Consider the following 12,043-nt stretch of genomic DNA (forward strand, 5'->3'; position numbering starts at 1 on the left):
GAGTGCAAACTGAGAAAACATTTGATTCTAAATGATTAAAAACACAAAAAACAACAGTTGGTTACCTTCAGTTCTAGAAGTAAATAAATACAATAGTGTAATAACAATGTTTAAGGTTTGAATTTGAATATCTCCTGTCTTATTCAAATTTGTGGTTAACCATTAATTTATTTGTAAATTACGATGAGCTTTTAAATTCATACTGTACATAAGCTTTTCGTGTCTTTTTCAGTGTCACCCACATGGCTTTTAGTAATTAAAATCATAAACTCATGTTGTTATAGATATTGGCACTTTAAGTGATACTTGTAGCATCAATTGTTAAGAGTTATCCACAATGGATATCATTTGTATTTCAAATTATGATTTAATTAATAAAATCACAAACTCATATCTTTGCAGATACTTGGCACTTTTCCTACAGTATCAATTAACAGTTATTCTGATAATGTGTTTAATAAGATTCAAATAACATTACTTTTCATATTTCAATGGTATCACTTTAGTGCATTTGTGTTTTATCAATATAACTTAAATTTGACGTTCAATACTTGTGTCAGTGTGGAATACAAAGAGGAGAATTAGATGCACTGTCAATTTTTAGTAAAATGCAATGTTTTACTGTGGCAAAACTATAACAATACGCACACAAATAGTGTCTGAATGCTGGCCTGACCACTATGTGCGTGGAATATGCAGGCTCTCCCCATGTCTTTTTTTTTGAGTATTGGAGCATCCCTCTCACATCTCAGAAACGTCCAGCTTTAAACTGACATGGTGTGAGACATGTGCCATGTGACAGACTGACAACCAATCCAGTGCTGCCTTGAAAAATGTAAACTCTGATCAAATGTGGAGCTTATATTTCCATACAATTTCATCCTGGTTTTCTTTTTGAAGGCATGAGGATAAAGTGGCGTGAAACTGAAACTGCCCTGTGCTGGAATCACAGGTGAAATGAGACAATACTGTTTACTGTATTGTATTTAATACTGTAATACTGTATTGTATTTTCTCTTGTTATTATTATTAATGTGTATAAATTTGCAAGTATCTTGAGAAGGTACAATAAATTGTTTTTTAACCATAAGTGAGAACCAGTTAACTCCGGTTTTGCCGACCAATTGTTTAGCCTCCTCATTACAAATGCATCCTCATTAACCCTTTCAAGCTTTAGTACGATGTTTACTTTCCTGTAACAACCATTCGGCCATACTGTTACTGCATGTAATTTGTTATTAAGCTTATTATTAACCCGAGTGTATGGTAGGACATAAGAAAAAATGTTACTTATTTACTAGGCTGGAGACCACATAGCTGTATTGTCAAATTTTACACAAAATGTCATTTAACTTTCACTTTAAACTTTAAATTCCTTAAGTCACCATTTTATTTAATAAATGCATCGTTAAGATTTTTTGCTTTCTGCAAAGGATCGCTAAAATTAACACTCCTGGCGTTTAAACAACTCTTGGATAAAGCATTTTTAATCGACACTGTACTGTGATTATGTGTTTTTTTCTTTAAAGTTCAAGTGACTTTTTTAATTATCAGTAAGTTTTTAAATCTTTAAGCTGTGTATAATAATAGAGTTTTTAATCACTGTGGAAGTTGTTTACAACTAATAAAACTTTCAGGATTCTGCAGTTTCCACCTGAACCTTCCTGAACCTTCCATGTTTATTGTGAAATGGTTCATTACTCGCTAATTCAATTAAACTGGGACAGGCCGCTGCTTTATATTGCTAAAAGAACCATTAGCACCGTTCAAAACGCTTAAAATACAGTAACTGACAATGGCTCGAAAGAGGATGAGTCTGCAGCATGAGCTTCCAATGTACTTGGAAATGTGTTTGACTTAAGCTTATAGATGCTGTAATTGAACGGTCAAAGTTATTTCTGGTTGGGCATCACTTTTTTAATGTAGATCAATTCGTTCACAGAGTATATTAAGCATTAAGGCAACATCCAACCAAAACATCTCGCTAACTCTTGAAATAACCTTTCCAAATGCACCCTTCATTGACTCCATTTTAACATACTTCAGCCTGTTCGATCCAGTTTATGATCACGGGGGTCCTGAGTCGATCCTAAAAACACTGAGTTTAGGGGAAATATAAGCCTAGACGTTGCACATGTCCAATTCACGTACATATCTATTTCACCAATTTGGGATCACCAGTCAGGCTTGGGGAATGAGCAACGAAAATCAGTGAGGAGAACATGCCAGCTTTGCACCGGATAGTGCGCAGGAGGTGGCGGAAGCCGCCGAGAACGTGTTGTTCTTTATGTATTACGTGTTTATATAATGTAATACATTATTAGCCATATGTCATCTAATTAGCCAACTCCATTAAGCTGCAAAGAGACCAAGAATCCATTATCTAACATTTGCTAATATTTTGCAGCTAAACATAAGCTGTTGGGACTTTGTCAGATGCAAAAATGTGGAATCGCCCATCGCGATTCAGAAAGGTGTAAAATTAGGCTGGTAATCTGGACTGGCAGAAGCGTATGAAAGGTATGAAATAAATAATCAAAGGAAAAAGTGCAAAAATACCTGGGATTAAGTCATTCAATTTTTAAGAATTGTAACGATGTATGTAAGACTGATTGATTGAGAGACGGCAACACCAGCATGAAGAGGGTTCTTTTGAAATACAGAATAAGATATTATGAAGCGTGCCGGTCGGAAAAATCCGCACTATGAAATATAAACATCCTTTAAAATGTAAGCAATTTTCAAGTATAAAATCTGCAAAAGTAACATTAAACGTGAATAACTCAAACTGAATTATAAACCGAATTAAACACTGATGTAGCTTTTCATATTAGCAGATATTTATCAGAGACTGGGATGTATTTTAATTATTTTGCAAAGTTTATTAATTTATTTAACTCATTTATTAACAAAAATATTAGCTGCATTTTACTTTGAAATTAATACCGTTTTATTTATGAATAAACATGAGAGAATGTGCAGGGCTCTCACTGGATAATAAATGTCACTGTTGCAAAACGTCTGTCTTGTTTATTTGAACATTTTCATCCCTTTTGCCAGGGAAATGTAATTAATAATTTTTTTTTCGGAAAAAAACTAACTGATCTGGGAGGCTGGCTACGCCCCAGTTAGTGCAACAGCAAACGCATTATTTTCGGTTCGGTTCTTGTTTGTAAAGGTCTCGACGCTAAAACAGACTTAAGTGGTCTCAGTTAACTGACAGACGGATGACAAACGCCCAGAAAGTTAATTTATTTGTGTTCCTTTACTAATTTCTTGTTTAAGTCCAGTTTATTATTTATTTCTTGTATAAGTCCAGTTTACTATTTATAAATAGTAAATAATTACTCCTAAGACTGACTGTGGATATCTTAATGAATGTTACGATTATTAGTCCCCATGCTGGTAGTACTGTATGGAAATCAGGACACGTCCTACACCTGTATACATTCCTTCGGAAAGCACAGCGACCAGTTCAACGATGCCCGCCGACCTACTATGTATGTTAATGAGAGTAGCCAGTAGGGGACACAATAGGAGAATGTGAAAATTTCACATAATGACCAGGTTGACTGAGTCCTGAAGTAGCAGCGCAAGTAATTCCAAAACTATGCTTTTTCTTTTTCCTACTTCTATGTAGTTATTTTATTTTGAGTTTAGACCAGTGAGACGTTAAGCAAAATGACACATTTTATTGGCTAATAGAAATATTATAATATGCAAGCTTTATAGGCCGTCTTGCATGAAGAAGGTGCCTTTTTAGTTGGCCAATAACAGGTGTCATTTTGCTTAACTTCTCACTACATCCATAATGGCTAACACGACACAACACCCTAGTACTACAGAGTTTAGACCATAAACCATATTAGGAATAAAATGTAATAATAATAATAATAATAATAATAATAATAATAATAATAATTATTATTATTATTATTATTATTATTATTATTTTATTATCATTGCTGTTGTAGTTGTTACTTGCATCTTAAAATAAAATGAGAAAGTAATGTATATGCGTTTAGTAAAAACACGATATAAGTTTAAAGGCAAAGAATGGATTCATCATTAAAGGAAAGTATACAGTGACGGTTTTGAAACAGTAACCAGATAAAAAGGTAAGCGCTCTTTTAAGATATTACTTTCGATGAAAAGATGAAGCGTAGTGTGTAAAAGTGAAACTGGGGCCGGAACGATACTGAATCACTGAAGCCAATCATGCGGCATGAGTGAAACTACATCAATGGCATAGCCTAGCGGTATTGACGATAGCGGCTTTGACAATTTTGCATTTAATCTGCGACAAACTGAAAGTGAGAACACAGTGGGCGTCAATAATCTGTTTAATGTGTTCGTAGCGGGCGACGGTCTTCTGGAGACTTCGGATAGATTAATTTATGCAATATTTTTGAACTTGCCGCATCCTTGTTTATTTTTAAAATATTACATAATTTTATAAACGTACTTTTACTCTGCGAACAGGTGCTATTTGTACATACTGTATTCACTTGCATATTCAGACAACACGCAGTCCGGCCACGGGTTTATGTACAGATTTGACGAATCCGTTGTTTTATAAAACAGGGCACTTCCCGCTGCGAATCGCAAACGCTGTAGACTGCCGTTTGTAAAAGGCGTGTTGATCACAATTAATCGCTATCTGTTAGTCAGTCTGGTGTCCCGCCCATTATGGGCGAGTTGTATGGGTCAAGTGCTGCGGAGGGCCTCCCTATATAAAACGGATGGAAACGCTTTACACAGCCGCAGTTTTATAAAAGCCATGACAGCCTGTTACTTGTAGAAGAGGAAAGTTTCTAGCATAGGAAAATCTTTCATAGAAGAACAGAAAGAAGAAAAAAATCTGTTTCAAAGCGACATCATCATATTGATTGCACAGGTACGTTTAAAATATTCCTTTTACCTTTTCGCTGTAAAACAAGTCACTTTGAGTAGCGCTTGGTTATGTTGCTTTTTAACATTTTCATTTAATTTAGCGTGTTTTAAGATGTTTTCTACAATTTTACAGGGAAAAAAGTACACTTTTACTATTTTGAAGTTTTCTTTGATTATTATCGAGCACTGACTACAAAGAAACTTTTGACATTTTGAGAAATGAGTGCTAACTGCAAAACGTAAATTGTGCGTAAGTACACATTTGTGTAGCTTAGCACGGACGATTTAGTAAAACCTACTTTAATTAAATTACGGTAACTACACTATACTTTTGAAAATAAAAGTGCCAAAATGGTTCTTCATAGTAATGCGGTTCCCGAAAGAACCATCCTGCATGAAGATTCTATAAGGAACCTTTATGTACTGTATTTCTGTAAAAGGTTCCATAAATGCCCACTGATAGATGGGAACAGATTTGTGCAACAGCAATGGGTCCTTGATTTTAAAAGAACTCTTGCTGCATGCAACAATACAGGCTAAGTTCAGGTTTTCTTGATCTGTCAGTATCCTGCTAGGTAGCCTCTACTAAACATTTCTCTTTCGTCCATAGGAACCATTAAAAAACTGATTTACCAATTTCATATTCCCAGAATGAAAAGGATCTTTGTCAAGCAGCCCAGTAAAGTGCCATTTTAGAAACATTTTTAATAATGTCTTGTCAGATTTCCAGCATATCTCATGTGAATTTGTTCATTATTATTATGATGATGATGCTGCATTGACACCTGATGTACTTCAGAGTGAATCCCCTTGCTATTTGGCTGTATTCTGTATCCTAAAAGATGTCATTGCTTGAAAATCTCAGCCAAAGACTTCATGAACCATTTGTTTTTGTCATTTGTCCTATTTTAATTATTCTGTTGTTCATTATTTCAGTAGAATTCTCAAAATGTAATTAATGTACTCGTTCGGAATTAGAGATTTAATTAATTAATAAACGCTGGAGTATTAACACGTTTTTATTTATTAATTTACTTCTCAGTGTTCATCTAATGATAACAGTATTGGCTTCCAATTGGGTTCAATGGAAAAAAAAGTCAAGAACTCAATCCAAGAATTCCATTTACAAGAACAAACAGAAAATTTCACATAACATTATTTGTATGTATTTGTTGCTTTCTTCCAGCTGAAAATATGGTGGTGTCTGCTTCGATGCCAAATATCAGCACCAACGGTACTTTCCAGGTCGGCCGGTTTACTGTGCAGCATAACTCGGGAACTTTCTATCAAGGGTACCCACTGCACGACAATTTCAACTACAAGGAAGAAGGCTCCCCGCCTGCAAACGGACTTCAAGGTGATGCAGCTTCTAGCCAAAGTGATGGACTCTTCATGACTCCACTTGGTCCTAGTGACCTTCAGAATGCCGAGGTGGTCAGGTCTGTCCGAGACTCCAGAGAGGATTTCCGACGGCTTTCTCTGTATAGCACCTTGGATGTCGTACCACACTACACGCATTACGCCAACACAGCGGCACCTGGTCGCTTGAAACGAAGCAGGCCGTCATTGGATGTCCTACGCAGTGCCATTAAGGTAAGTGATAGGGATTCTGGGATTTCTCAATTGAGAGCTAGGGATTCTGAAGTTAAAAATTACATTCAAAGGAGCAGATCAACAATTGTAAGCAAGAAACATAAATCAAAAGACTAAACTGTAGACCAAGTAAATAAAATAATCAGAAAAGATGGGGCAAAGTGGAGAATCTGACAAAAAATGTGTCTTCGGCAGCAAATAGTTATCATAAATAAACATTATATAAGCAGTGTTGTGTAAATAGGTAACCTCACTAAGTACTGTTTATCAAGGGTATTCAAACTGAACGGTTTACAATTAGCAACAAAGATGTTTATTTCTTGCAGCAGAACAGAAAAAAATATAGGGTATGATATAAGTCTTGTGTAGTCAACAAATTCCCTGGAGAAAGTATAAAGTGATGGATTAGTTTTGATAATGATTTTCAAGACAAGGATTCATGGTAGGTTCACTGTCATGTTACAGTAATCTAATTGAAAATACGGAAAGAAAGGTACACTTGTGTGTTACTGATACCTGTGCTAATCGTAATAACAGAGGAAAGTCAATGTAGCTACATCTAGGTGTACAACAATCTGCATTTGGAAGGTAAGGGAACAAACATCAATGATAATATTGCATGTAATATTAATGTACTGTATATAAAGGGGGACAAGAAAACAGAAAAAAAGAAAGTACACAAACCATGAGACAAATAAGGATACCATGTTACTGAATACTGTAATGGGCTGGTGTCCTGTCCAGGGATTGTTCCTGCCTTGAGCCCAATGCCTGTTGGGATAGGCTCCAGATTCCCTGTGACCATGCTCTGGATAAGCAGGTTTGGAAGATAGATGGATGGAAGGGTGCGTAGATGTTATTGCTTTCTCTTGAGCTGTTATGTCCTTCCATCCATTTCTTTCGTCATATTTTCCAATATATACAGTATTTTGTGTTTTCTCACTGTAAAGGAGAACACCGAGGATCTTTCCAAAGTTTCTGAAATCTGCGAGGTAAACATTAAGAAGTCAGAGGAGGAAGCAGCTACTACTGACAAGCCTGTGTCAGAGCCAGTGCGGTTTGGCTGGATCAAAGGTGTCATGGTAAGAGTTGTTTTATTAGCATTTTGTAAATAAAAGTGTATACTACCCCATAATGATTTCTATTACAGTGTTTTCAGCTAAATGTCCCCCTGGGGACGAATGACGCTCTATCTATCTATCTATCTATCTATCTATCTATCTATCTATCTATCTATCTATCTATCTATCTATCTATCTATCTATCTATCTATCTATCTATCTATCTATCTATCTATCTATCTATCTATCTATCTATCTATCTATCTATCTATCTATCTATCAGTATAACCTTCATTTATGATGCTAAATTGGCACACTTCCTGCAACTCTTTCCCTACACTAGATTTGTTTTTTTTTAAGTTCCATCACTGGACTTGCATTTTAGTCATCTTTAATTGGAAATGTATTCTTTGTTCCATATCAACTTATTTTGAATATTTTTGTCACCTCATACTGAACATTTGTTATTTTAAAAATCATAGCGACAATGTTATGTTTGTCTTACAGATCCGTTGCATGCTAAATATATGGGGTGTCATCCTTTATCTGAGACTTCCTTGGATTACTGCACAAGCTGGAATAGGTAAATAATTCAGAGATATTCCCACTGGAGAGAGATTTTTTGATTTTGATTATGATATACTTTACTGATCTGTGAAGGTGAATTGATTTTTCATGTGATCTTTGGAGGTCAGAACACAGAGTCAGCAAATGATCTAAAATTTGTAAGCATAAGTTGGTCACTCAAATGACATAATGCATTTTAGTAAATTTAAATTTAAAGCAGTTATAAGATTGCTGTATATAAGGAAAACCCTGTTAAAAGTTAGATTAATTACAGTACAATCCCTGAAATCCTCTTTAGTGTGTATGGCATCACTTCTTATTTGTACACTCAGTAATAATTTGGCATCATGTTTAAAGCATGTCTTAGAGCACACTGCAAATTAATTTTTTTTAAATTTTTTATAAATAGGTTTGACATGGCTGATCATTCTTTTGTCTGTTCTTGTGACAACAATTACTGGTCTATCTATTTCGGCGATCTCCACTAATGGGAAGGTGAAAGCAGGTAAGAAAAGAAAAAGTCTATAAAGAAGTTTAGTATTTGTGAGTCTGAACACTCTGACTCTCTCTTAGGTGCTGGACACATTGCTAATACTTCATATTCTGGTTTAATAAATTTATTGTCATCAGAAACCTTTAAATAACAGCAAAGAAAAAGCCTATGAAGAAAAATGTACAAGGCAAAATATTCTGCAATAATTACCTAGTTAATAATCTCAGTTTTGATTCATTTTGTCATTATTATGTTTATTATGAGATGACACCATTTTTTAGTACTGTATTACCTACTTTAAATGATGCAAATATTAGCCCTTATAGAATGAAAGTATTTTGAAATTCTTAAGTTTCATTTTATATACACAAATTTAACATATTATAATATAGCTTTCACACAATGTTTTTACAATGTAAAATTACCAATTTTATAATTACCTGTTTCAGGTGGGACTTATTTTCTAATTTCAAGAAGTCTTGGTCCAGAGCTGGGAGGATCTATTGGTCTTATTTTTGCTTTTGCCAATGCTGTGGCTGTTGCCATGCACACCGTGGGTTTTGCTGAGACTGTGCGGGACATGCTTATTGTAAGGATTATTTGCTTATTATTGTTTTTATATTAATACACAAAGCTAAACTCTTGGAATTTAGAGAGCTGGAGTCTGTTCTGGTAGCAAAGACATAACCAGCCCTGGATGTGATGTGTGACACACTAACTCACATATACATGGTGGCGCAGTGGTAGTGCTGCTGCCTCGCAGTAAGGAGACCTGGGTTTGCTTCCCGAGTCCTCCCTGCGTGGAGTTTGCATGTTCTCCCTGTGTCTGCGTGGGTTTCTTCCGGGTGCTCTGGTTTCCTCCCACAGTCTAAAGACATGCAGGTTATGTGCATTGGTGATCCTAAATTATCCTTGGAGCGTGTGTGCGTTCTGCGGTGGGCTGGCGCTCTGCCCAGGTTTGTTCCTGCCTTGCGCCCTGTGTTAGCTGGGATTGGCTCCTGTGTTAGAATATAGCGGGTTGGAAAATGACTGACTGACTGATGTAAATGTCTGGAATGTGAGCAACAAGTCACTTTAACATTAGGTGAGTCAACAAACTGCACACACAAACTAACCAGAAAATGGAATCCATATCTCTGGAGCTGTAGAAGAGTCCAATATCAACATATGTTATACCCTATGTTACAAAGAGAAGGACATTGCATTTAGAAACTTGCATTACCTACAAAATAAAAAACACAATGTGTGGTTAAAATATTACAATATATCCTAAAACATTTTATTTAGGTTCTAGTGGCAATTGGTTAGGCCTTTGAAACATTTACTTGAGCACTGCCTGTATAGAATTTGCACATTTTTTCCATGTCTGCATGGATTTTGCTCACATATCCTAAAGATATGTTAAGTTAAAAACATTAGGGCTTTGGTGAGCTGGCACCGAATCCTTCAATGGCCCAGTGCATAAATTGTTCTCAGGATAGGCTTCGTATTCCTGTGACCATGTCATTCAATTTAGGATTAAAAGTATTTCTTGTCAATTTGCAACTGATACCTCTACTTTAAATTTAAATATTTTTTGTAGGTTGTAGGTTATATATATATATATATAGGAGCATATATATATGTATGTAGTGACATAGTGGTCAATGGCACTGCCTACAGTGCTTTAGGACCCTGGTTTAAAATTTTGTCTTCTTAGTGTTTCTAAGGAGTTCATATATTCTTCTAACAACTGCATGTTTTCTTCTATGGGGTCTTTTGTTTTCTTTTCACATCCAAAATGTGTGTGTGGTTTTGGACTGATGACTCCAACTTGCCTTTTATAATGAAATTTGAGTTCACTTTACTATGGACTGGTGTCCCATCTGCAAGTCACTCCCGGTTGGCACTCCATACTGTAATTAGAGACGGCATGTCCCCAGCTAATTAGTCATTTTCTAACCCACTTTCTGGGGGCTATCCCAGCTAGTATAGGACACAAGTCAGGAACAAACACACACACACCGGCCACACACCAGTGCCAATTTAGTATCACCAATCCACCTCGCCTGCATGTTTTTGGACTGTGGGAGGAAACCACAGCAACTGGAGGAAACCCATACAGACACGGGGAGAACATGCAAACGCCATGCAGGGAGGACTCAGGACTTGAAACCTGGTCTCCTCACTGTGAAGTAGCAGCACTACCAGTGCACCACCCTGCATCTCCCTAGTTACACTGTAAATGGATGAATGGAAGTTGATCATTATAATATGGCTTATTGTTGTAATATACAACATTTTCTTTTCTTTTTTCTGAAGGAGTACAATGCTACTATGGTGGATCCTGTTAATGATATCAGGATTATTGGAGTGATTACAGTCACAGTGCTTCTTGGCATCTCCTTGGCTGGTATGGAATGGGAAGCAAAGGTCTGTATAATATTTGAAAGCTAAGATAATAAAAAGTTGAACAGAAATAATTAGGACTGAATTGTCTGAGACTGTATGTGTTTTATTGTTCAGTTTCCAGAATCATTTCCAATAGTCTGTCCGTTGTCAGTACTAATCAAGTAGGAGCATTTGAATTTAATTTTAATAATCTTAAATCTTGAATGAACGCCATCACAAGTTGTACTGAAATTAATTTTATTAACTAAATAAATGAACAAGCATAAATAAGACATGATTGACATTGAATAGGTAGGTGCAATTAGGTACTACATTTTAGATGACAATCTACACTAAAAATTTCAGAGACGGTACAAAAAAATATATATTTCTTGATATTAAGGATATGCTTAAAAAGTTACAAACCCCTTTGGCTTTTCCAGACTTTTCGTGTTGGCTGTCAGAAATGAGTTTTTCCTTCATACATTAGTGCTACTGTTTTTCGTTACGTCAGAGAATGTCTTAACATGGTGAAAGTTTACTTTTCTGTTGGCACTAATGCTCTTGATTCATCTATGAGTTATTTGAGACTGATTAAAATATTGTAGATTTGGGTTCATTCATTCTAAAACCGTTGAATTTATTTAATAACAATTTGCATTTCTTGAAAAAAAAATGAAATGCAAATTGTTATTAAATAAATCTCGCATCGAGAGGAGTCAGATGAGGTGGCTCGGACATCTGATCAGGATGCCTCCTGGACGCCTCCCTAGTGAGGTGATCCGGGCATGTCCAACCGGGAGGAGGCCCCGGGGAAGACCCAGGACACTCTGGAGGGACTATGTCTCTCGGCTGGCCTGGGAATGCCTTGGGATTCTCCCGGAAGAGCTAGAAGAAGTGGCTGGGGAGAGGGAAGTCTGGGCATCTCTGTTCAAGCTGCTGCCCCTGTGACCCAACCTCGGATAAGCGGAAGAGGATGGATGGATGGATGGATGAATTTGCATTTCTTTATAAAGCTGCTCTTTAAAATCTCTTACAGTAAATAGTATGATATGGAGTTCAATGT

General features: G+C 36.1%; 1 protein-coding gene across 1 annotated transcript in view; it reads left to right on the top strand.

Annotated features, from left to right (window-relative positions):
- The first annotated feature begins 4,773 nt into the window (after positions 1-4,773).
- The window catches only part of LOC114642235 (solute carrier family 12 member 3-like), a 40,376-nt gene continuing 33,106 nt past the window's right edge, over positions 4,774-12,043 (top strand). Inside the window, exons 1-7 of the mRNA XM_051923171.1 lie at positions 4,774-4,897; positions 6,080-6,486; positions 7,437-7,568; positions 8,055-8,130; positions 8,524-8,619; positions 9,057-9,196; positions 10,909-11,019. Coding sequence (XP_051779131.1) covers positions 6,088-6,486; positions 7,437-7,568; positions 8,055-8,130; positions 8,524-8,619; positions 9,057-9,196; positions 10,909-11,019 — 954 coding nt within the window. The 5' untranslated portion in view covers positions 4,774-4,897; positions 6,080-6,087. The remainder of the gene's footprint in view (positions 4,898-6,079; positions 6,487-7,436; positions 7,569-8,054; positions 8,131-8,523; positions 8,620-9,056; positions 9,197-10,908; positions 11,020-12,043) is intronic.

This window comes from Erpetoichthys calabaricus, chromosome 2 (genome assembly GCF_900747795.2).
Source record: "Erpetoichthys calabaricus chromosome 2, fErpCal1.3, whole genome shotgun sequence".
NCBI lineage: Eukaryota > Metazoa > Chordata > Cladistia > Polypteriformes > Polypteridae > Erpetoichthys > Erpetoichthys calabaricus.